General features: G+C 57.2%; 4 protein-coding genes across 7 annotated transcripts; 2 read left to right on the forward strand and 2 right to left on the reverse strand.

The window, feature by feature from the left end:
- Positions 1 to 102: 102 nt before the first annotated feature.
- Positions 103 to 3,742, forward strand: TRIP6 (thyroid hormone receptor interactor 6). The gene is made up of 9 exons (XM_044233886.1): positions 103 to 379; positions 633 to 760; positions 843 to 968; positions 1,273 to 1,650; positions 1,932 to 2,025; positions 2,142 to 2,311; positions 2,797 to 2,975; positions 3,240 to 3,360; positions 3,472 to 3,742. Exons 1-9 carry the CDS (start codon positions 271 to 273, stop codon positions 3,601 to 3,603), a joined length of 1,437 nt encoding a protein of 478 aa, XP_044089821.1. The 5' UTR covers positions 103 to 270; the 3' UTR covers positions 3,604 to 3,742.
- Positions 3,743 to 3,960: 218 nt separating this feature from the next.
- Positions 3,961 to 16,917, forward strand: SRRT (serrate, RNA effector molecule). Of its 3 annotated transcripts, none has more exons than XM_044233885.1 (20): positions 3,961 to 4,894; positions 5,160 to 5,299; positions 9,371 to 9,499; positions 9,748 to 9,894; positions 10,152 to 10,340; positions 12,200 to 12,369; positions 12,495 to 12,679; positions 12,864 to 12,962; positions 13,045 to 13,162; positions 13,359 to 13,513; positions 13,860 to 13,921; positions 14,034 to 14,112; positions 14,370 to 14,558; positions 14,884 to 15,057; positions 15,155 to 15,308; positions 15,585 to 15,778; positions 15,942 to 16,098; positions 16,291 to 16,380; positions 16,500 to 16,626; positions 16,727 to 16,917. In XM_044233885.1, the coding sequence occupies exons 2-20, from the start codon at positions 5,178 to 5,180 to the stop codon at positions 16,800 to 16,802; spliced, it is 2,616 nt and encodes an 871-aa protein (XP_044089820.1). In that variant the 5' UTR covers positions 3,961 to 4,894; positions 5,160 to 5,177; the 3' UTR covers positions 16,803 to 16,917. The 3 variants fall into 3 exon arrangements, with proteins under 3 accessions (XP_044089820.1, XP_044089819.1, XP_044089818.1); XM_044233884.1 differs by having other exon boundaries at positions 3,962 to 4,894; positions 13,356 to 13,513; XM_044233883.1 differs by having other exon boundaries at positions 4,587 to 4,894; positions 13,356 to 13,513; positions 16,279 to 16,380.
- Positions 16,918 to 17,014: 97 nt separating this feature from the next.
- On the reverse strand, positions 17,015 to 17,943 carry UFSP1 (UFM1 specific peptidase 1 (inactive)). Its single transcript, XM_044233887.1, has one exon. The coding sequence runs from the start codon at positions 17,514 to 17,516 to the stop codon at positions 17,088 to 17,090; it is 429 nt and encodes a 142-aa protein (XP_044089822.1). The 5' UTR covers positions 17,517 to 17,943; the 3' UTR covers positions 17,015 to 17,087.
- Positions 17,944 to 18,171: 228 nt separating this feature from the next.
- On the reverse strand, positions 18,172 to 22,518 carry ACHE (acetylcholinesterase (Cartwright blood group)). 2 transcript variants are annotated; one of them, XM_044233268.1, is made up of 4 exons: positions 21,104 to 22,516; positions 20,253 to 20,737; positions 19,389 to 19,558; positions 18,172 to 18,514 (listed from the first exon to the last, which is right to left on the reverse strand). In XM_044233268.1, the coding sequence occupies exons 1-4, from the start codon at positions 22,160 to 22,162 to the stop codon at positions 18,393 to 18,395; spliced, it is 1,836 nt and encodes a 611-aa protein (XP_044089203.1). In that variant the 5' UTR covers positions 22,163 to 22,516; the 3' UTR covers positions 18,172 to 18,392. The 2 variants fall into 2 exon arrangements, with proteins under 2 accessions (XP_044089203.1, XP_044089202.1); XM_044233267.1 differs by having other exon boundaries at positions 18,422 to 19,274; positions 21,104 to 22,518.
- Between the last annotated feature and the right edge of the window lie 641 nt (positions 22,519 to 23,159).

A 23,159-nucleotide genomic window follows, 5' to 3' on the forward strand; every position in this document is an offset into this window, starting at 1 on the left:
AAGGCCCTCCCTGCTCGGCAGGAGGGGGCTGACTGGGGGAGGGACGGCGGTTTAGGGCCTAGGGGCCACGTGACCCTCCCCCAGGAATGCGGTGACGTCACCGGGGGCGTGGCTGTCCCCAAAATTGGGGAGGAAGGGGGGAAAAAAAAAGCCAGAAAAAGTTTCTTTCCTGGAGTTCCAAACGAGGTGTGGGACGGAAGAAGCGGTCAAGACCAGAGGCTCGGGACTACACGGGGCCTGACTGCTATCTGGAGTCCCCTGTTCCAGGCCATGTCGGGGCCCACCTGGCTGCCCCCAAGGCAGCTGGAGCCTGCAAGAACCCCTCAGGGGAGAGCACTCCCCCGAGGCGCCCCGGGGCCGCCGCCAGCCCATGGAGCAGGTAAGGCAGCCCCGGTGCCGCCGAGGAGGCCACTGGCCATTCCGCGCTCACCTCTGTCTTCTGCCTCCTGCCTCCTGCCTGTCCCTGCCGCCCCCTCCCTGAAGCCCTTCCGGTTTCCTGCTCCTCCTGCTATGTTCTCGGACCCCAGGTGTGTGGGGGAGGAAGAAAGAGGGACCCAAGAGGGCAGCCTCCACACATGTCACCCTCCTCTCCTTCTCTGTCCCCACCTTGGCTCTCTCTTCCCTCACCCCAGCACTTCAGCCCCACCCCAGGGTCAATTTTTGCCCCCTCCCATCTGAGCAGTGTTACCAGGCCCCCGGGGGACCGGATGATCGGGGGCTCGCCTGGGTGGGGTGCCATGGAGCACCCCAGCGCTCACAGGTGAGAACTGGAATGGGGGGGTGGAAGGTGGGGGCACTGGGGCAAGTGATTTGAATTTTCCCTGCTTTTGCTTCATCCCCAGGGGCTCCCCCCGGATAGGGGGGCCTTGCGTCCAGGGAGTCTGGATGCCGAGATAGATTCGTTGACCAGCATGCTGGCTGAGCTGGATGGAGGTCGTGGTCATGTTCCACGACGCCCAGACCGGCAGGTGACCCCCCCCACCCCGCCCCTGCTCCTTGTCTCCTGCCCTCCTCCACATTCCCCAGCCTGGTCCCTTCTCTAGATTTTCAGCCTACCTCCCCTCAACCTCCTCCCCCCGCAAGTGTGAGTGATGCATACGGGAGCATGGAAGAAGCTGGGCCACCAAGGCTTCTTGCTCATCAGCCTCTTGAACGTGGGCCCTTGTCAAAGCCCAGCTCTTACCTTGGGGTCACACCCACACGTGGTGGGGGTTCCTACAGATGCGTGTCCTGGAACGGGCCTGCTCACTCCTGGTCTGTGTTTCTCCCCAGGCTTATGAGCCTCCTCAGCCCCATGCCTACCGCACGGGCTCAGGCTCCCTGAAGCCGAATGGAGGGGGTGTTCCTATTCCTCCCCAAGAGCTCTCAGCGTCTCCCTACGGGGGCCCCACTCCGGCCTCCTATGCCACAGCCAGCACCCCCGCTGGCCCTGCCTTCCCTGTGCAAGTGAAGGTGGCACAACCAGTGAGAGGCTGTGGCCCTCCCAGGCGGGGGGCCTCTCAGGCCTCCGGGGCCCTCCCGGGCCCCCACTTTCCTCTCCCAGGCCGAGGTGAAGTCTGGGGGGCTGGCTATAGGAGCCACCGGGAGCCAGGGCCGGGGGTTAAAGAGGAGGCTACAGGAGGAGGAAGAGGAGGCGGGTACGGGCCCCAGGTAAGCCCCGGGTACCGGGATTTGGGGGTCCTCACAGACACTTGATTGGGTGCAGCGGGGGTGGTGGTTCGTGTCCTGGTGGTCGGAGGCCAGGGGTGTGGTGCTGGTGGAGATACAAGAGGGAGGAGGGAGCTGTACCTTGGCTCCTAGGGGTGCGCCCCCGGGCCCTGGGCTGAGACCTCTTCAGATGAGCTTTTGGGTGGAATTGCCTGGTCCCCTCAGTGAGTCTGACAGCATAGGGAGCTCGAGGGAGGGCTGAACCCCTGGTTCCCCCCTCACAGGTCCCCCTGAGCCAGCCTCCTGAGGAGGAGCTCGAGAGGCTGACCAAGAAGCTAGTGCACGACATGAACCACCCTCCCACTGGGGAGTACTTTGGTGAGCGGGCGGACCGGAGGTGGGAAGAGCGGGGGACAGGGGACTGGAGAGTCAGAAGGCCCGCCAGTCCACCTTCCTGATCTATGCTGATGGACCCTGTCCCTCCTTGTCCCCAGGGCGCTGTGGCGGCTGCGGAGAAGACGTGGTTGGGGACGGGGCTGGTGTTGTGGCCCTGGACCGTGTCTTTCACGTTGGCTGCTTCGTGTGCTCCACGTGCCGGGCCCAGCTTCGGGGCCAGCATTTCTATGCCGTGGAGAGGAGGGCATACTGTGAGAGCTGTTACGTGGTGAGTAGGTGTGCTGGGGGTTGGGGGCTGGGGGCTGGAGTCAGCAGCAGCAGGAGGTGGGGGGCTTCCATCTAAGGTGGGGACTAGATGTCCAAACCCCGAAGAGGAACGGAGCTCAAAGCCGGGGGACGAAACTGATAGGAAAGAAGGGAAGAAAATAGCAAAATCACTGGCTGCTGGAGGGAAAGGACGAGTCCTTTACAAAAACGTGAGACGTTTATTTTAGAGTTAAGGGGATGTATGTTAAATTCCCACACCACTACCCCCCGACGGAGCAGCCATTCCTACGGAAGGAAACCGAAGCTCAAAGACAAAAATCACTTCTCCAGGAAGCTGCGGTGCTGGGACTTAGACTCAGATCTGTTCAAGGCCGCTTTTCCCTGAATCCCTTGCAGGGAGCTACGAAAACAGATGGGTGCCCCGGCAAGGTGCCTGCCTGGCCTGGGCCGCCTCAGCCCCGAACTTCCCACCCTTCTTTCCAATAGGCCACCCTGGAGAAGTGCTCCACGTGCTCCCAACCCATCTTGGACCGGATCCTGCGGGCTATGGGGAAGGCCTACCATCCCAGCTGCTTCACCTGTGTGGTGTGCCACCGTGGCCTTGATGGCATCCCTTTCACCGTGGATGCCACCAGCCAGATCCATTGCATCGAGGACTTCCACAGGTCAGGCTGCATCTCCCATCTTTGTCTCGGGATGGTTGACCCTCCCCATTTCTCCTTCATGCCCCAGTACCAGCCTCCCCAGTTTCCCACCCCTGGCTTTGTTTCTTTCTTGTTACCCGTCTCTCTCTCTTCCAAGATCCAATACCATACCTCGGGCCTCTTCCGTTCCCTAGAGTATCCGACCCTCTCTGGGTTCCATGGTTAGTCCCCTCCAACTCAGGGACTTAACAACCTTGTTGGTTCCCTTCCCCCCACTCCCCGCAGGAAGTTTGCCCCACGATGCTCGGTGTGTGGTGGGGCCATCATGCCCGAGCCAGGTCAGGAGGAGACCGTACGAATCGTTGCTCTGGATCGCAGTTTTCACATTGGCTGTTACAAGTGCGAGGTCAGGGGGCCTGGGCAAGGGGAAGGGGAGGTTCTTGGGGGTCCTGGGTGCTGGGTGTGTGGAACCCAGGGCTCCGGGCCTGGTAGAAAGCTGTTCCTTCTGTCTTAACAGGAGTGTGGGCTGCTGCTGTCCTCCGAGGGCGAGTGTCAGGGCTGCTACCCATTGGACGGGCACATCTTGTGCAAGGCGTGCAGTGCCTGGCGCATCCAGGAGCTCTCCGCCACCGTCACCACTGACTGCTGAGTCTTTCCAGAAGCATTATAACACTCCCCCTTCCCATCAGCCACCCTCCCTGACATCGGCCTTTACAACTTTGTCAGCAAACGCTGTCTCCTCTTCCTCCGATCGTGAAATAATAATTCCTCAAGAGTTTCCAAAATCACGTTGAAGTGTATGGTCTCATCTGATTCTCACAGTAGCCTAATGCAAGCACACCTGCTGCGAGTGTCTGCATTTTTGTAGGAGAAGCCATCAGATTGCACGTTCCCCGATGGCCAAGATCAGAACCTGGCTGGGTCTTCTTAGACCTAGTTTTTTGCAACGCCACTAGGCACTCTTGCAGATGTAGTTACTCGATGTAAAGACACCCCACGTCTCTGTACTTGGAGTGAGGCTGCAGCATGCCCTATGAAGCCTTTCCAATCAGCTCCCTGGACAGGCACTTGGCGTTATCTGCCGGGTTGGTGGTGGATTTAGACTGCGTCTGTCGATCAAGACCTCAACCTATAACCAGGCCGACCAAGTACTGGTTGGGGAGAAGACAGGTCTGCCGGCTTTGCCTACAAGTTGGGGCGCCTCTGTGGCAGAACAGCAGTAGTAGGGGTTTGCAGGTGGTAAATACCGAGCCGACAATAAAGCCGGGCTCTCTGGCGCAGCACAAAATGGTGGGAGATGCTTTAAAATGGTTGCTCCATCCTGCTAAAGGCCTGCACTCCCCAACTCCGCGCCTTGCGCCAGAAGAAGGGGAAACAGCCCCGCATGAGGGCAGGAGGCTCCCCGAGCAGAGTTGGGGGGTCAACAACTGGACACGAACTGGTTCAGGCCCCGGACACATCCGAGGTAGGGCAACCTTAGACCTCGGCCAGAAGAAGGTCTCCTTCAAGCCCAGAAACCCCAACCGCCCTGCCGAGGCCTCGCTTGGACCACCTCGGCTCCCGTAACTCCTGCCGTCCGCGCAGTTCTCGCTGCGGAAAGCACGCGAGACTTCCGGATCCCCGCCCCTTCCCATCATCCCCGGGCGCTCCCAGCATCTCGCTCTGTGTTTTAAGTTCCAGTTCAGGCCGCGGGGGTGTAGTTTGTGGCTGGGGCTCCGTTCCGTCGGTGACGCGGGCGCAGCGGGAGCGGCGCGCGCCGACCTCCCATTCCCGGCTGTCCCACTTTCTCTTCGTCTCCTTGGCCCTCTCGTTAAGAGCCCCGCGTCTCCCTCTCATCGTCCGCGCCATCCTCGTCGCGCGCCCGAAGCAGGAGGCGGGCCCAGGTCTCCCGGAAAACTCGCCAGCGGGAACGCGAGGCTAACGGCCGCGACCGCTCCCAGGTGGGGGGAGGGGCGGGGCCTGAAGAGCCGGGGATGCCGCGGGCGGGAACGGGTTCGGGCGGGCGTGGGCAGGGAGACTCTTCCCCCGCCACCCCCACCCCGGGGCCCGCGGAGTGTTGGAGCAGTCCACCTGCGCGGGGATGGAGGGGACAGCGGAAGGCCGGCTTTTGTGGAGGGAGGCGAGCGTGCAGCTCCGGAGCGGCTCTGGAGCCTTTCCTCTCCTCGTCATTGTTCTGCACCCTGATCCCCCCTGTCTGGGCTCCAGGCCCCCTCAGACCGCGCCATGGGTGACAGCGATGACGAGTATGACCGAAGGCGCAGGGACAAGTTCAGAAGAGAGCGCAGCGACTATGACCGTTCCCGGGAAAGAGATGAAAGACGTCGAGGGGACGATTGGAATGACCGGTAAGACTTCTTTTCCTCAGTTTTGTCCCCCTGCCTCATTCTGTGGCCCTCCGCCCTCACTGCCTTGCCTTTATTACTGTTTTATAGGGCGAACCCCATGAAGTCGCTTATACTCGACCGTTTCGGGTCGGTCAACCCATTCGATGTTGGCCAGAGATTTTTTTTTTCCCCCCCGCTCGATTTTTGAAACGTCCACAAGTTTGAGTAGGAGGAAGTAACATTTATGCATGTACTTTAAGATGCGTGAGTTTCATTGTTTGTAAGTTACACCTGAAACCGGTGGATTCAAAGAAAGTGATGTTTTAGAGTTGACTAGACTGGAGGGCTTTTCAGACCAGACCCGTTCTCTGGCAGAATGTGGTTAAAATTTCTTCCCTAAAATCAGAAAGAGTTCTCTGGGGCTGTGAGGGTTAGGCTAATTGATTAGGTTTGACTCAGCTAGTCATTCGCTTTCTGGGATGCCCTTGAGTTAAATATTTTTAAGGTTTTTTCATTGAGGGAAATCTGACATCGTTTCCGATAAACTAATTAAGAGAAACGGATTTTTTTTTTTTTTTTAAATCTAAAGGATATCACAAAACCTTGGTGTGGGGGGTCTTTGAGGTGACTTACTGTCGTAGCATTTATTCATTCAGTGTTATTTTGAAAAACGAGGTCAGTGAAGCTTCCAGTCTGTAGTCCGTGTATTTCTTCAGTGGGGAGACCATGTGGTGCTTTTTCCCCCCTTCTGTTTTGTAAGGAAGAAGAAAGTCAGAGGTGTTCCGAATTCTGAGAAGGGCCAAGAAGTAGTTACTTTGATTAAATAATCTATAGTCTGGGGCCCAGAGTGGAGGGCAGAATGGCCTTGGGTGTGCTGCAGTTGAGTATGTATGAGGGATCGTCATAAAGATGGTAAAGAGTTGAAGGAGCAGATCTCAAGTAGGGGAGTCGTGTTGGAGGTGATCATGTCGGAGAGAGCCCAGGAAAGTGACACTTAGCAAGACTTGGAGAGATGAATGGGAATTCCCCAGGCACAGGTGGAGTCAACAGTTTGGACTTGGGGACATAAAATTGTGTGCAGAAAAGAGCCCATGTTCTAGTTCTTGTTTGTTTATTTGTTTGTTTGTTTTAAAGTAGTTCTTGGGGCGCCTAGGTGGCTCAGTGGTTAAGCTTGTGCCTTTGGCTCAGGTCATGATCCCAGTGTCCTGGGATTGAGCCCCATGTGGGCTCCTTGCTCCCAGCTCCCCTGTGCTTGTGTTCCTTCTCTCACTATCTCTCTCTCTCATGAATAAATAAAATCTTTTTTTTCTTTTTTAATAAAATCTTAAAAAAAAAAGTAGTAGTTCTCAGGGGTGCCTGGGAGGGTGCATTCGGTTAAGCATCAGACTATTGATTTCGGCCCAGGTCATGATCTCACAGTGTGGAGATGGGCCCCATGCTGGACTCCTGGCTGGGCAAGGAGCCTGCTTAAGATTCTCTCTCCCTCTACCGCTGCCTCTCTCCTCCTCTAAAAAAATGATAATAAAGTAGCAGTTTTCAAAATCGGGCCCACAGACCCCAGGGATTTGTGGTGTTAGAAGTATTTTTATAGCAACTTTAAGGTAGGATTGTCGTTTTCACTGTATTGCTGTTTGCATTGTTGGTGCTGTAGCATTGGTGGGAAAACTGCTTTTGTCTTAGTGCAAATCAAGGCAGTGGCACCAAGCATTTTTTTAAAAAGCCTGTTTTGGGGGGCCTGGGTGGCTCAGTGGGTTAAAGCCTCTTCCTTCAGCTCAGGTCATGATCTCGGGGTCTTGGGATTGAGCCCCACATCAGGCTCTCTGCTCAGCAGGGAGCCTGCTTCTCCCTGCCTCTCTGCCTACTTGTGATCTCTCTCCCTGTCAAATTAATAAAATCTTTAAATAAATTAATAAAATCTTAAAAAAAAAAAGAAAGAAACTCTCTTATCAAGTTTTGGGTAGTATTAGTATAGTTTCAGTTACTTGAAAAGACTATTAAAGTATTTCATTTTCTTTCTTTTATTTTTTTCTTTTTAAAGATTTTATTTATTTGTTTGACAGAGATCACAAGTAGGCAGAGAGCGGGGGAAGCAGGCTGCCCGCTGAGCAGAGAGCCCGATGTGGGGCTTGATCCCAGGACCCTGAGATCAAATCAAAGGCAGAGGCTTAACCCATTGAGCCACCCAGGCACCCCAGAGTATTTCGTTTTCCAACTATGCATCTATGAGGCTAGATTTTTTTCTTCATGTTTTTTAACCAAACAACATACTACAATAGATTGAATGTAGAAGTAAATATGGGGGGGGTGCCTGGATGGCTCAGTTAGGCATCTGCCTTCAGCTCAGGTCATGACCATCCCAGATCCCAGAGTGCTGGAATCTGGGCCCGTGTAGGGCTCCCTGCTCAGCTGGGAGTCTGCTTCTCCCTTTCCCTCTGCTCTCCCGGCCCCCCCACCCCCCCCTCCTACTCTATCTATATCGCTTTCTCAGTTTCTCTCTCTCAAATGAATAAATAAGATCTTTGAAAAAAAAGTAAACATGAGAATTCAGCTGTCCGTATTAAGCCAGGCCTTGAAAAGATTTGTTAAATGTAAAAACAATGGCACTTTTCTTTCTTCCTTATTTTAAGGATTTTATTTATTTGAGAGAGAGAGCGTGAGAGAGTGTGTGCGTGAAAGCAGGGGGAGTGGGAGAGGGAGAAGCAGGCTCCCAGCTGAGCAGGGAGCTTGAAGTGAGGCTGGATCTCAGGACTCTTAAGATCACGATCTGAGATGAAGGCAGGCGTTTCATCAGCTGAGCCACCCAGGCACCCCAATGGCACTTTTCTCTTTCTTTCTTTCTTTTTTTTTTTTTTTAAGATTTTATTTATTTATTTATTAAAGATTTTATTTATTTATTTGACAGACAGAGATCACAGGTAGGCAGAGAGGCAGGCAGAGAGAGAGGAGGAAGCAGGCTACCCACCGAGCAGAGAGCCGGACGCAGGGCTCGATCCCAGGACGCTGAGATTATGACCTGAGCCAAAGGCAGAGGCTCAACCCACTGAGCCACCCAGGTGCCCCCAAGTGGCACTTTGCTTATTAAAAAAAAAATTTTTTTTGAAAATAGCTGTTTTTCATAAAAATGTAATTTATGTTGATTTATAACTGCATAATTAATAGATATTGTTCCTGTTTTGAGTACAGTATTGATGTCATCCACATAAAGAAAGCTCTTTAATCTGTAATTTTATTTAAAACATTTTTTAATTTATTTTAAAGATTTTATTTGAGAGAGAGCATGCGAGCGTGTGCATGCATGGTGGGGTACAGAGGGAGAAGCAGATTCCCTGCTGAGCAGGGAGCCTGATGACGTGGGGCCAGATCCCAGTATCCTGGGATCATGACCTGAGCTGAAGGCAGATGCTTAACCGGCTGAGCCACCGAGGCGTCCTGCGGTAGTTTTTAGAGTGTGGGGGGGTTGGCTAGCATTCCCTAGACCAAACGTTTGAAAACCCCTGGGCCAGGGCAAAGGATGTCTGTTTGGTTAAGGTCGGGGTGGAGGTGGCTGGTAAGTGGTGGAGAGACTGCAGTGACAGCAGGAACCAAGGTTTTGAACGGGTTGTGTACTGGCATTTAGCAAGGAAGGGTATGGCATGATTGCATTTATGTTTGAGAAACATCCCTGATCGCTTTGACAGGAGAGAACGGGGAGGGACCAGAGATTGGTTCACCAGAGGCTGCAGTTACAGGGGAAATGACCAAGGTCGGGGCACACGGACGGGGGCAGGGCAGAGGACAGCTTTGATAGGCTGTGAGGCAGAAGATGAGCAAGCCGATAGGTTGCGGGAGCCGGGAGGGAGACACTTGATAAGTTGCGCACCCGGTAATGTTGATCTCCTGCTGCCACGGGAGCAGGAGAAGCGAAACAAGCTTGGAGAGCCGTCCGCTTTAGGGACGTGGCTGAAATGATGGCAGTGGGCAAGAGTCTTTGTTTTTTGTTTAGAGAATAGTTTCGTAATTGTGGGCTTTTAGTCGTGTGTTTCGGGATAGGAAGGGCCTGTCCAGGAGCAGGCCTGGCTGTGTCCTGATACCGTTGCTCGTTCTTCTCGCCAGAGAGTGGGACCGTGGCCGGGAGCGGCGCAGTCGGGGTGAATATCGGGATTATGACCGCAATCGGCGAGAGCGCTTCTCTCCTCCCCGCCACGAGCTCAGCCCCCCGCAGAAGCGCATGAGGCGAGACTGGTGAGGTGGCAGCGGTTTCTCTGGTTCTCTCCTCAGCCTCAGTTCCACTTGCCCCGGCTGTGTTCTTCACCTCACTGAGGACTTTATCGTTTCCTTTTCTCAGACTTCTTATAAACCCATCTTTCTTATCCCCTAAACCCTTGGGTGAGAGACCACATTCCATACGCCCCTTCCTCTGTCCCATCCTCCTTCGTGCTCTGGAGACATGATTCCCTTCTCTGTCTGACTTTTGTGTCCCCCACCCTCAGGGATGAGCACAGCTCTGACCCATACCACAGTGGCTATGAGATGCCCTATGCTGGGGGGGGTGGGGGCCCTACCTACGGCCCCCCTCAGCCCTGGGGCCACCCAGACGTCCACATCATGCAGCACCATGTTCTGCCTATCCAGGCCAGGTAAAGACCTGGGGTTCCGGGGTTCTTGGGAGAAGGGAGATGTTAGGTTTGGGGGACGGATTGGGGTTGCCAAGGACCGTGGCTGGAGCCAGGAAGCGGGTTAGGTACAGAGAGGGGTGCCTGTGGGGGTGGTAGCAGTTGGTGCCTGGGGTGGTGTCCGTGGTGGGCAAAGGAAGGGGGCAGCTGGCTACCCTGGCCCCCCCATCCCCCCCACCCTCTCCCCCGCAACCAAGACTTCCTGACCGGGCCCCCCCCAGGCTGGGCAGCATTGCAGAGATTGACCTGGGTGTGCCACCACCGGTGATGAAGACCTTCAAGGAGTTTCTCCTGTCATTGGATGACTCTGTGGATGAGACCGAGGCTGTGAAGCGTTACAATGACTACAAGTTGGATTTCCGAAGGCAGCAGATGCAGGATTTCTTTTTGGCTCATAAAGATGAGGAGTGGTGAGTGCCCCCGTCTTCCTCCTCTGTTCCCTAGCATGTTTCCCCTGGCCCTGCCAGTGGAGCCTGCAGCCCTGTCCTCTTGCCGTTCTCCCCAATCCAGAACTTCCTGGGGGTGGGGGATGGGAAGTACAACAGCATTGGCTGATGGGTTCTCCTCCTCACTTCAGCGTCTGCCACGGCCTCCCTCCCCACCTCGCTTCCCCTCTGTCCTCAGTGAGTGGGACACCTCCAGGCAGCTGGCCAGAGCCACCTGTTCCCTTGGGGCAGCAGACAGACTGCTTCCCACTTGCTGGTATGGGGTCATTGCCGTCCCTGATCGCCGGGACCCTGTGTGGCTGTGGTGTTCTCCCAAAAGCAACGAGTGAATCCAGACAAGAAAAAGCACAGATCTCAGGGTCGTTTGACAGAAAAAGAGTTTTAATTTTTTTCCTTTTGTGGATGTTTTAATTTTAATCAACCATCTTTTCCCCCCTTCCTGCTCCTCCTCCTCCTCATCCTCTTTCTGCTCCTCCTCCTTGAAAAGAGCCAGAACTGGGAACTACACCCGCTCATCGACGGAGCTCGGAGCAAACCCACCTCCACCCCCACCATACCCAGCCCATACATGAGCCCCCTGGGCTGAGCTGCGCTGCCCCGGCCAGGCAGACAGGCAGGGCACTGCTGTGCACAATGCAGCGGTTTAGCTGAATGTGATTGCTCAGGCAGCTAGTCAGTCAGGGCCCCCACCGCGGAGCCCCGCGGGGGTGGGGCATCTGGGCCGGGACGCCCCAGCCAGGAGCCAGCCGGTGGCCCACCTGCCAGCATGGGCCCTGGGCGCGGCTAGTTAAATCTTGAGCTCTGTTTGACCAAGCGGCCAAGGTAAAGATCCTGGAGGTGATGCCTGCGGCTTTCCTTTCCTCTCACTCTCAACTTGTGGTTCTGTTTTGTCTGTCACTGTCCCCTCTTTCTTCTTCCTCTGTGTCTTGGTCTCATTCTCTCATGTACTTTCCATTCTTTCTCCAACCCTGTCCTTGCTCCTCGCCTAACCACTTGTTTCCCATTTTTTTTTTTTTTTCCCAGTTTCTCTGGCCTTCAGTTTTTTCCCTTTGTTTTCGATTTCTGGGACTTTCTCACACTTTCGCTTTCTGCTTTTTCTCATACTCCTCATTTCTTCTGTTTTTTCTTTTTTTTCCCCCCTCAAGGTCCTATTTTAAATGTTTTCTTTCCATGCTCCATCCTAATCCTCTACAGACCCTCTCCTCTCTCTCTCCCTGTGGGCAGTACCTGACGTTATAAGGGCACTTCAGTTTCTCCCTTTGGTCTCTCCCTGTCCCTCCACCATCTGCTTTTCTTCCCAGGCGGGGAGAAAGCTTTTCTGCCTTTTTTGGCTTTTCCTATCTGGTGCATTTCAGGTTTCCCTCTGTCTTCCACCTAGGGATGGAGGGAGTTGGTGGGAGCCATCCTGTAATGACTTTAGCTGGGGGTTGGCAAGGAGAGGGAGGTTTTTTGGGGCCTGCTGCTTAGCCTTCCTCTTGGAAGCTTTGGGAAACTACACTTCTTTAACTTAGCGTTTCCCAGAGACTCAGGGCAATCATTCTGCCTCTCTAACCCTGGCCTCCCCCTGTAGTCATTGCTTTTCCCAAATCCAGAGCTCTTAGTTCCTGGCTGTCCCCCAGATCTTCTCAGAGTATAACCTCTGGTTCCTTTTGGGGGTATTGGGTGGTTCTAGTGCACCCCTCTCCCCAGTCTTTCTGCTTTCATGGTTTTTTGTGGGTGTGAGAGGATGGGGGCTAAGCCCTGACTTGCCTGGGCCCCTCCCCATGTCTTGGTCGTGGCATCCAGTGACTATTTTGTCTCTTCCCTCCCTACTTCCTTCCCAGGTTTCGGTCTAAGTACCACCCAGATGAGGTGGGGAAGCGTCGGCAGGAGGCCCGGGGGGCCCTGCAGAACCGACTGAGGGTGTTCCTGTCCCTCATGGAGAGTGGCTGGTTTGATAATCTTCTCCTGGACATAGACAAAGCTGATGCCATTGTCAAGATGCTGGATGCAGGTGTGTGGACTGGGAGGGGAAGAGGATGTGTGGTGACCAAGATCTTGGTTGGGAAACAGAAGTCAGTTGATTAGCCAGAGGCTAAAGGCCAGGGCCACTGTGACCTCTGCTCCCTTTGTTGGTAGCTGTGATTAAGATGGAAGGAGGGACAGAGAATGATCTGCGCATCCTGGAGCAGGAGGAGGAGGAGGAGCAGGCAGGAAAGCCTGGGGAGCCCAGCAAGAAAGAAGAAGGTCGGGCCGGACCGGGCCTGGGGGACGGAGAGCGCAAGGCCAATGAGAAGGACGACAAGAAAGAAGACGGCAAACAGGTCAGTGCGGGGCTTGCTGGGCGCTGCCTGTGAGCGCCTGGGGAGGATGACGGAGCAGCTTCAGTGGTCGGGGTCCTGGAGGGCTGTGTGATGGGTCCAGGAGAGCGGAGGGCTAGGGAGGGGCCGGCGTTCTGATCAAGGTTGCAGGGGATATGGACATGCCTGGGATTGTCTTTACCTGCAGGCTGAGAACGACAGTTCTAACGATGACAAAACTAAGAAATCTGAGGGTGATGGGGACAAGGAAGAGAAGAAAGACGACTCTGAGAAAGATGCCAAAAAGGTAGGGTATCTCTTGCCACGGGATCGGTGTCGCGCCCAGGGGCCTGGTTACCTGACTCCCTCCCTCCTGCCATGGCTCACAGAGTAGCAAGAAGCGGAACAGGAAGCACAGTGGTGACGACAGCTTCGACGAAGGCAGTGTGTCCGAGTCGGAGTCGGAGTCAGAGAGTGGCCAAGCTGAGGAAGAGAAGGAGGAGGCTGGTGGGTTTTATTTTCTGCTTCTAGTCCATTCTCTTCCTCCTGAATAGGGGTAGGGGAGGTGGGAGTGGGTGGAGTTGGCCAGGGGCGGCCCTTTTGGGAGATGGGGGTGTGGAGGTGGGAGTGTGACTGCTGCCCCGGCTCCCTCCAAAGTCAACAATAAAAAAGTCCCCAATTGCCACCACTTTCTGCCCAGAAGAGGCACTCAAGGAAAAGGAGAAGCCCAAAGAAGAAGAAAGGGAGAAGCCTAAGGACACTGCTGGGCTGGAATGTAAACCTCGGCCCCTCCATAAGACTTGCTCCCTCTTCATGCGCAACATTGCACCCAACATCTCGCGGGCAGAGATCATTTCTGTGAGTGGGGCAGAGCGGTCGTGGGGGCAGGAATGGCACCCGGGCCCCATCTTTGGTGGCAGGGTGGGGGAGCTGGTGAGGCGGGGAGAAGGTACTGTGACTCTACTTCTGATGTGTACCCGTTTCTCCAACAGGGAAGCTCCTTCTCGTGGGCCCATGCCTTCTGTGGGCTGGCCCCGATCGCCCCATTTGCCTTTAAGTGCCCTTACTCTTAAGCCCTTTATTGGTGTTTCCTAACCTGAGGAAAGAGTCAAAGGCAGTCCCAGGGTTCTGAGGACAGGGGGATTGGAGGAAGAAGTGAAACGTTGAATCACTCAGTGGGGTTTCTGTTCCTCTGTTTTTCCAGCTTTGTAAAAGATACCCAGGCTTTATGCGTGTGGCGCTGTCAGAGCCCCAGCCGGAGAGGAGGTGAGGCGTGGGGAGGAGAGTGACCCTGGATACCCTGGAGATACGGCACAGGGGGAGGCTGATGGCCAGGATCCCTTCCACGCCAGGGTTATGCTGACCTTTTCTTCTGCAGGTTTTTCCGTCGTGGCTGGGTGACCTTTGACCGCAGTGTTAACATCAAAGAGATCTGTTGGAACCTGCAGAATATCCGAGTAAGTGCTGGGAATGGGCTCTCTGTGCTGCACACAACCTCTGATTCCTTTGTTCTTTGATTCATTCATTCTGCCCCCCCCACCCCGACCGTCCAGTCTGCTCACATTAAGCGTATACCGGTGTCTGTGAGTAAGATGCTCCTGGTCCCTGTTCTTGGGGAGCTCACGGTCCAGTCGCTGGTCCTGTCAATAGGCCAGTTCCTGGAGCTGCTGCTTCCTGGGCAAGTGTTGGTGAGCTTTGTGTTGGCTCCCTCTAGCTCCGGGAGTGTGAGCTGAGCCCCGGTGTGAACAGAGACCTGACTCGCCGAGTCCGCAACATCAACGGCATTACCCAGCACAAGCAGATAGTGCGCAACGACATCAAGCTGGCCGCCAAGCTGATACATACGCTGGATGACAGGACCCAGCTCTGGGCCTCCGAGCCTGGGACACCTCCTCTGCCAACAGTCAGTGACTCCCGTGAAACTTCTCCAGAAGCAGCCCATACCATGTCTTCTGCTGTGGGCACCTCTGGTCTTGTCTGTAGTGTTAATCCCCTGTTCTCAGCCTATCTGGGCAGCATGTCCAGCTTCCACTAGAACAGACTGGCATAGTGATGATGTATTGGCTAGGAGAGAGTAAGTAAGGAAAAGACAAATAACGAAGCAGTGGTAACAGGTCAGGGGAACCCTGGCTTCCTTTCTGCTTCAGATGAGGAGCTGCTGGGACTGTCTGTCTGCCTGAGAGTTTTCTCTTGTCATCTCACTTGCCCTTCTTCTTCCTCCTTCCCAGAGTCTGCCCTCCCAGAACCCAATCTTGAAGAACATCACTGACTATCTGATTGAGGAAGTGAGTGCGGAGGAGGAGGAGCTGCTGGGGAGCAGTGGGGGGGCTCCCCCTGAGGAGCCCCCTAAGGAAGGGAACCCGGCAGAGATCAACGTGGAGAGGGATGAAAAACTGATCAAGGTGCCAGTTAGAGCAGGCGGGCAAGGGTCCTTCCTGGCTTGGGGCAGCAGAGGGCCCAGGAGAGCATGGTGAACTCACAGGTTTTGATTTCTCTCAGGTTTTGGACAAACTCCTTCTCTATTTGCGCATTGTGCATTCCCTGGATTATTATAACACTTGCGAGTACCCCAATGAGGATGAGATGCCCAACCGCTGTGGCATCATCCATGTTCGGGGGCCCATGCCTCCCAACCGCATCAGTCATGGAGAAGGTGGGCTCCCAGCCACTCCCGAGTCCCCTTTGGTTTCCCTTGCTCAGCTGCCTCTGGTCGTAGATGTGTTCTGGGAGCGGTGCCTTCCCAGCCTCTCATTTTTTTCCCCTCCCTCTTTAAATATTTTAAAATAATCTTTCTGTCCAACGTGGGGCTCAAACTCAGGACCCCTGAGATCAAGAGTCACATACCCTGAGCCAGCCAGTCGCCCCTCGTCCCTTCCTTGCTTCTGGCTCCCTTCTCCAGCTCGCTGTTGTCCCTGTTCCCAAACCACAGTGCTAGAGTGGCAGAAGACATTTGAGGAGAAGCTGACTCCGCTGCTGAGTGTGCGGGAATCTCTTTCTGAGGAAGAGGCTCAGAAGATGGGGCGCAAAGACCCCGAGCAGGAAGTGGAGAAGTTTGTCACCTCTAACACCCAGGAACTGGGCAAGGATAAGTGGCTTTGCCCTCTCAGTGGCAAGAAATTCAAGGTCTGGGATGGTAGGGAGCTGTGTTAGAACTGTGGGCGGAAGGGGGTGAGCCAGGAAGCCGCCTCTGGCCTGGGGAGGAATTGGCTCTGGAACTGGTGGGCGGGGAGGTCGATTATCCTTCCACATCACTTGCTCTGTTCTGATCCAGTCTCTCTTTACCCAGGGCCCTGAGTTTGTACGCAAACATATCTTCAACAAGCATGCAGAGAAGATTGAGGAAGTAAAGAAGGAGGTTGCATTTTTTAACAACTTTCTCACCGATGCCAAGCGCCCGGCTCTGCCGGAGATCAAGCCGGCTCAGCCACCTGGCCCTGCCCAGAGTAAGATACGATCCATGAGGGTCTGCCACATTCCCTCTCCCTTGACTATCAAGGACTCCCTATGATCCTCTGAAAACATTCTTTTCCACTCAGGCAGTATTCCTAAAAGCCAGTTGTCATTCCCCCCCCTTCCTGTCCCTCTCCCCCCTCCCGCAGTAATTCATGTTCCCGTCCATGTTGTACTCCCCCCAGGCCTGACGCCGGGACTCCCCTACCCACACCAGACTCCCCAGGGCCTGATGCCCTACGGTCAGCCCCGGCCCCCCATCTTGGGCTATGGAGGTAAGTATAGGGGGAGACTTGAAAGGGCTTAGTGGCTGCGAGGGGCTGGGAGAAAGGAAGCTAAACCAAGGTATAGTTGAGGTCACAGATTTTCAACTCAACCCCAATCTCTTGTGTAGCTGGTGCTGTCCGCCCTGCGGTCCCCACGGGAGGGCCTCCATACCCTCACGCCCCCTATGGTGCTGGCCGAGGGAACTATGATGCCTTCCGAGGCCAAGGAGGTTATCCCGGGAAGCCTCGGAACAGGTGAGAATGAGCTAAGATGTCCAAGCTTTCTTGCCCTCTTCGAGCTCCCTTTCAGGGACCCTCCGCTGTCCTCCTACCTTACCTCTTCCGTATCTCGCAGGATGGTCCGAGGAGACCCACGGGCCATTGTGGAATACCGTGACCTGGACGCTCCAGATGATGTGGACTTCTTCTGAGCCCTCTACTTCTCACTCCTGGCCTCGTCTAGAATTGTGACTGCCTGGTCCTATCCAGCTGAGAATTTTTTTTGTACGTTCAGCCCTACTGCCAATAAAAGCACTTCCATAGTGATTATTTATTATGTACCTCCCCAAATTCTCCCAAAGATCGGCTGGGGCCATAATTAGCTGAGCTGCACCATTTTAGTGACTCCAAAGACCCAGGCAGCTTTTGCCTTGGAGTAAAGGGTTTATTTAGGTATGTTTGGGTCCAGAGATAGTCTCCATTCTGGGACCTGAGCCTCAGTCCAGGGCGTGCTGCTGCTTCTGGGAGTTGCAGGTGGTCAAACACAGGTTGTAGAAGGAGTTGCTGTCAAAGGCTGTGCCTACCTCTTTCCATCCTACCCACCCAGCTGCCTGTAGTTCACTGGGATTTTTCGGAGTACCCCAGAAGTGAGGGTCCAATACCAGAACATAGGCTTCTGTGCCTGGACCCAGGCAGACTCCCAGTAAGGCCTTGGACCGGGCATCTGCATCGCCCCCAACCATTACAGGCCCCCCGCCCCCAGCGAAGTGGGAGTAAAGCCTCTCTAGTTCCCCCTGAAGCCCTGCTCCACGGGGTACGTGACACAGGCGCCCCTGGGGCCCTCCGAAGTGGTCGAGGCAGAGGCTGGCTTCTACACAACCAATCCAGCTCCGGGAGCCCCGGAACCCGGGGGGCTTGTCACCCATGTCCTCCAGAGCCGCCTGCACGGCGGTCAGTCCGGGCACGCCCGCGGGCCGGCCCTCTGGCCACGAGCACAGCGTCTGCAGAGTGCGGTAGCCGCAGCCCCAGCCCCGGTCGTCCAGGCCATCGCAGCCGTAGTGATAGTAAAGGTAGTGGCCCGAGAGCAGGGCCAGGCGAGCGGGGCCGCGGGTTGGCGGGGCCAGGCCCAGGTGGACGTCCTTCAGCGGCTCCAGGGCAGGCGGCTGGGGCCGAGGTCGGGCAGACGCGTCCTGATGGCGCGGACGGAACTCCGGCTCCAGCGCTTCCTCTCGGACCTGGGTCTTGAGCTAGCCGCAGGCAGGACCGGAGCGCGGGCTCTCGGGGACGTTCTCGCCGGTCTCCAGCAGCGCAGAGTCCCGAGCGGCAGCTGCGGGGAAAGCGCCACCCGCCGGGCTCCCACAATGCACCGCCGCGCAGCCGTCGCTACTGCGCAGGCGCGAGCCCCGCCTCGTGAGGCGGGGCACGGGGCGGCGGGCGCGGCGGGGTAGCGTGGTGAGAGCCAGCACGCTCCGCCCGGCTACTGAGGTCTGCAAGTTCGGGTGGCTGTCGCACCCGCCCCGCTCTGTCTACTTGGCCCCGGTGTTTGAGGCCCGCTCCCCGCTCCCTAGTCGCGCACACTGCTGTGGCTGTAACAGTTTATTGGCAGCCCAGAGGGGCGAAGGCACCGCGGGGGAGGGGCTCGGCCCGAGACATGCAGAGGACGGGGAGCCTCCGGGGATACTCGGGGAGGGGGGCAGGGTCTAGGGCTCCTCCGTATTATATCCCAGCCCTTAAATAAGTATATACAGCTAGTGGGCCGGGCGGGGCGAGCAGGGCGGGTAGACGTGGGGGTCCCGTCTGGGTCACAGGTCTGAGCAGCGATCCTGCTTGCTGTAATGGTCAAACTGGTTCTTCCAGTGCACCATGTAGGAGCTCCAGCGGTGGAACTCGGCCTTCCACTGGCGCTCCGCCTCGTCCAGTGTGTCTGCGGCCAGGGCGCCCGGCAAGTGGGTTGGAGGAGGACAAGGGGAAGGTCAGGGAACGTACATGGTGGTGGGGGGGCGTGAGTGCAGAATACAAGGAGAATGCAGGGAGGCACGCAAGACAGTGGAAATAGGATCAGGAGAATAGGCGAAAGACAAGACCAGAGGACGGATGGGAGTGGAGGAGGGGCCAGAGCAGGATGGCGGGAAGGAAGGGGTGGGGGAGGAGAAAATGACCGGAAGACAGTGGGACAGAAAGGATCAGAAGAGGGAGGATCCGTAGGTTGGTGGGGAAAAGAGAAGAGACAGAAATGGTTGACTGTTATAGCCCCACTAGGGGGTGCTGTCTAGCGCCCGGCCCTCCCTCTGCCCCCGACACCAGGCTTCGGCTCCAAATAATTTTGTAAAAAAAGAAAATTGGCGTTTTCATTTCCATTTAGACAACAAAGGCGTGTGGGTCCCTGAGACGGGTCATTGGTCACCACCCCCTCCCAGCCCTGGCCGGTCTGAGTGTCGGTTTGAGGAGGGAGGGTGCACTGGGTCGGAGATCCCTGAGTGGGGCCCTTCCCCACTGTCCGACCACTCATTAGAGGAGGGGCCCCCTGAGGCCGGGGGTGGGGGTAAGTGGCCGTGGTCACAACCGCAGGAGCCGGGAGAGGTGGAGGAAGAGGAGGAGAAGGAGGGGCAGGGTAAGGCCGGGCCTGGGCCTCGGGGCAGCCTCCCCATGGGCGGGGCCTGAGCAGGTGCTGGGAGCCTTCGAGGCTGGTGGGGGGAGAAGAGAGGGGTTACACCCGGCCGGCTCCCACTCCCCTCTCTCTTTTCGCGCCCCTTTTCTGCCCTCCTCCGCCCAGCCCCTGTCCGCTGGCCCCTGCATACCGGTGGCGCTGAGCAACTTGGGGAGGAAGCGGTTCCAGAAGGCGCAGGCCTGGGCGCGCAGCCCCCGGCGCACCTCCAGCGGCCGCAGGTTCAGGCTCACGTACTGCTGCGCTCCCGCCGTGTACGGTGGCCACTGCGGGACTTTGGGGTCCCGGGGGTCATTGGGGTCCCTTCGGAAGGAAAGGGAAGGCTCAGCCTCAGGCAAGCCTGCCCCGCCCGCCCTAGGGACTGTGGACTGGCGATGGAGAGCAGGAGGCGGCAGGCTGCCCCCTGACCCGAGCCCTCTTTGGCTCCCTGGAGAACACATCCCCTCCTTCCCACCACCTCTTTAACCCTTCTCTCTGGTCTCCCGGATCCCGCATCAGCTAGAGCCATCCCTTTCCTCCTGCCCTCCCTCCTTCTGCCTTTCCCTCAGCTTTACTGCCCCATCTTTGTCTTTGTTTCTCCCATTTAAAACATCGCTAGGATTTATGAGCCCTTATTGTGTAAGCAGCTCAGTCCTAGCTCTACAAACATCTTGTTTTTGCTTTTGACAACACCCGTGGGATGTCGGAGTTGTAGTCCCCTTCTTCGGACAGGTAAACCGGTGTTTGACTACATATACGTGGGCAGTCAAATGCTACTACACATCCATGTGAATGTATTGCTGGCCCACCTGAACCCAGCGGTCTACAGTTCTAGCTCCTAAGTCCTACGGTAACTTCTTTGTCTTCCTGTCTCTCTTCTCCACGCTTCCCTCCCCCCTCTCCTGGGCGCTACTGGACCTGCCCTTTCCGTCTGTCCCAGTCTGTCCGCCTCTCTCCCTGTCCCCTTCTCTTGCTTCTCTGGCTCCTGGGGGCCCCCCCTCCCCTCAGTACTGCTGACCCTGTGCGGGCGAAGTTGGCCCAGTATCTCATCAGTCGCTGGGCAAAGGTTCTCTCCTCGGCCGTATAGTTTAGCGAGGGTTCCAGAGGGAGTCCAAAGATGAACTCGATCTCATAGCCATGGGGCACCCCCATCCACAGGGGCCAGGAGAGCGTAGATGCGCGGTGTTCAAAGATGTAGGCATAGACCCGAGCCCCCTGGGCAGCCAGTCGCCCAGCCAGCTGGGCCACGGGGCACACGACGTTATGGTCTCCCACGACATCACTCATGGCTTCTCTCAGGCGCGCTGGGTCCTCAGGGTGCAGCCAGTCTGTGTAATGCAGGACCACAGCCTCGGCAGCTAGGTCACTCGCCTGGGGGACCCCGACCCGCACCCCGGCCAGGAACTGGGCCCGGCTGATGAGAGATTCGTTGTCTTTGCTGAAGCCTGGGGCCCCGTAAACCAGAAAATAGGAGCCCTCATCCTTCACCACACCCACCAGCACCTGAAGGGACAGGATGGAGGGATGGGGGGGCACAGACAGACAGGCAGACAGAAACAGATGGACAAAGAGCCAGAGAGATCAATAGTTATAGACCCCAGAACCATGGAGGAAAAGAGTAGGAAGTTGGGGAAGGGACAGAGAGAAAGAGAAAATATACCCATGTTTCCTTTTCTCTCTGCCCCACTGACCACCCCAGGATCTGAGCTCTCAGGGAGGAGGGGGTGGCCATGGGGCCTGAAGCCCAGGCCTTTGGGAATTGGATCTTGAGGAGCCTTCATGCCTGGGTCCCCAGGGGCCTGGGGGCTGGGGGTGGGTGGGAGAACAGGCCTAGAGGAACCAGCTCCAACCCTTCCAGCCACTAGTCACCTGCAGACCGTGGAAGTCTCCAGCATTGATGAGGGCCTCGGGTGTGTCACTGAGGAAGTCTCCATCCACCACAGGCACGAAAGAGAAGCGGAAGACACTTTCCTGAGGCAGCACGTGCCACTCGTGGTCTACGAGGTCCTGAGCGGGCCTTGTCCTCAGGCAGGCAACCAGCTCTGTGTCATTGCCACCAGCACCCCCTGGGGGACAGCCTACGAGGCGGGCCAGCAGTGTGGCCCTGCGGCGGGCCTCTCCCACGCCCACCGTGGCCCAGGGGCCATTGGGCGCACCGCTCTGCAGCACAGCCCTGTGGAAGAGGCCCCGGCTGGGAGGGGACAGCAAGTGCATGCCCACCGAGGCAGCACCGGCACTTTCCCCAAACAGAGTCACTGACGTTGGGTCGCCCCCGAAGGCGGCCACGTTCTCCTGCACCCACTGCAATGCCAGCCTCTGATCCAGTAGACCCACGTTGCCTGGGGCCTCCCGGCTCCCTGGCAGGGCCAAGAAGCCAAAGGCTCCCACCCGGTAGTTCATGGACACCAGCACGGTCCCCTCAGCCTGGGCCAGGAAGCGGCCGTCATACACGTCCAGGGAGGAGGCCCCACTGTAGAAGCCACCCCCGTAGATCCAGACGAGGACAGGGGTGGGGGACGCAGGCCGGGGGTATGGTGTCCACACATTGAGGTAGAGGCAGTCCTCACTCAGCTCACGGTTGGGGTTCCACATCTCGGTGCCCTCGAAGCCAGGGTATAAGGTGTCCACATATTGGTAGCAGACACTTTGGAAGGCTGTGGCGTCCAGCACCCCTGGCCAGGGCCGCTTGGGCTCCGGTGGCAGAAAGCGACGGGGGCCCACAGGTGGCTCTGCGAAGGGGATGCCCAGAAAAGCGGAGACAGGGCCCCCAGGGGCCATTAGGCGGATGCCCCGCAGCCGGCCCTCACGCACAGTCACCAGCAGCTCCGGGTCCTCAGCCTCTGCCCTTCCTCCCAGGAGGAACAGGAGGAGGAGCAGGATTGGGGAAGCCAGGGAGGGCGTGTGCAGGGGACACCAGGGGGGCCTCATGGCTGCCAGGCCAGGCAGGCGTCTGCTGGGAGACAGAAAGGCAGAGGGTGAAGGTCTGAGGCTGCCAGGAGCGAGGAGATTAGGTAACACTCTTGCCCAGGGGTTATCGTGGAGCTGCAGAGGAGGTGGGGCAGGTTGGGAGAGTGGAGAGAAACGGAAGGAGGGAGTCAGGCCAAGACAAGGACACAGGCAGACAGAGAGAAGCAAGAGGGGACAGAGATCGGGCGCACACACGGCACCCAGACAGACCAACGGAGGCAACAGAGATGAGGCCTGCCAGGCTATCCCTTCTCTTGCCCCACTGAGCGCCCACCACCCTCACCTCCTTCCCCTAGCTGGGTGGACTGCGTTGGGCCCAGCCAGAGCAGCGCAGGCACCCGCACCAGAGGCCGCAATCCACACACAGGCCACCAGACAGGGGCGGGGCCCTCACTGACGGGAGGCGCTGATGGGGAGGCTTGCGGTGGTGGTGGTGGTGGTGGTGGTGGTGGCGGCGGCGTGAAGGCGCAGGCTCTCTTGAGTTGGCCAGGGTCGGGGGTGGGGCGGGGGGGGGTCCTGGGGGCTGGGTTGGGCATTCAAGGCTGTGGGAGCTACAGGTCTCGAAGTACCCCAAATCCTGCTTACTCCACACCCTGTCCCACCCTGCCCTGCCCCTCCTCATCCACTGTCTGGCACGCGGCGCTGGTACCCGTGGGTGCCGGTCAGCTGCGCACTCGTCTCGCCTAGCCTCAGAGATCAGGGTCGCCAGCCCCGGTCCCCCAGGACTGGAGTCTCCCATCCACCCGATGCTACGGGGCACGCTGCCGCCAGTGGGGGGCAGTAGAGACCGAGAAAAGAACGGCGCTCCCCGCCCCGTGTCCGAGAGCCGGGAACTCGGGGCGGGGGTCTGGAGGCTCGCGGGCATTGCGGAGGGGTCTGAAGGGCGAACCGGGACGCCTGTGTTCTCGGAGCTCCGGAGATCCCCGGCTGCAGGGGCGAGGGCGCTATTTTGGGGCAG

Source organism: Neovison vison, chromosome 14, assembly GCF_020171115.1.
Source record: "Neovison vison isolate M4711 chromosome 14, ASM_NN_V1, whole genome shotgun sequence".
NCBI classification, from domain to species: domain Eukaryota; kingdom Metazoa; phylum Chordata; class Mammalia; order Carnivora; family Mustelidae; genus Neogale; species Neogale vison.

Excerpts from the sequence above, each read along its gene's own strand:
- TRIP6 (XM_044233886.1), top strand. The coding sequence starts at position 271 with ATGTCGGGGCCCACCTGGCTGCCCCCAAGGCAGCTGGAGCCTGCAAGA. Across the intron at positions 969-1,272 it reads CACGACGCCCAGACCGGCAG|GCTTATGAGCCTCCTCAGCC; the intron begins GTGACCCCCCCC and ends GTTTCTCCCCAG. Across the intron at positions 3,361-3,471 it reads TTGGCTGTTACAAGTGCGAG|GAGTGTGGGCTGCTGCTGTC; the intron begins GTCAGGGGGCCT and ends CTGTCTTAACAG.
- SRRT (XM_044233883.1), top strand. The coding sequence starts at position 5,178 with ATGGGTGACAGCGATGACGAGTATGACCGAAGGCGCAGGGACAAGTTC. Across the intron at positions 12,680-12,863 it reads AGAAAGAAGACGGCAAACAG|GCTGAGAACGACAGTTCTAA; the intron begins GTCAGTGCGGGG and ends CTTTACCTGCAG. Across the intron at positions 16,099-16,278 it reads GCCACCTGGCCCTGCCCAGA|TACTCCCCCCAGGCCTGACG; the intron begins GTAAGATACGAT and ends CCGTCCATGTTG.
- UFSP1 (XM_044233887.1), bottom strand. The coding sequence starts at position 17,516 with ATGGGTGACAAGCCCCCCGGGTTCCGGGGCTCCCGGAGCTGGATTGGT.
- ACHE (XM_044233267.1), bottom strand. The coding sequence starts at position 22,162 with ATGAGGCCCCCCTGGTGTCCCCTGCACACGCCCTCCCTGGCTTCCCCA. Across the intron at positions 20,738-21,103 it reads GAGACTTCCACGGTCTGCAG|GTGCTGGTGGGTGTGGTGAA; the intron begins GTGACTAGTGGC and ends CTGTCCCTTCAG. Across the intron at positions 19,559-20,252 it reads GCCAACTTCGCCCGCACAGG|GGACCCCAATGACCCCCGGG; the intron begins GTCAGCAGTACT and ends TTCCTTCCGAAG.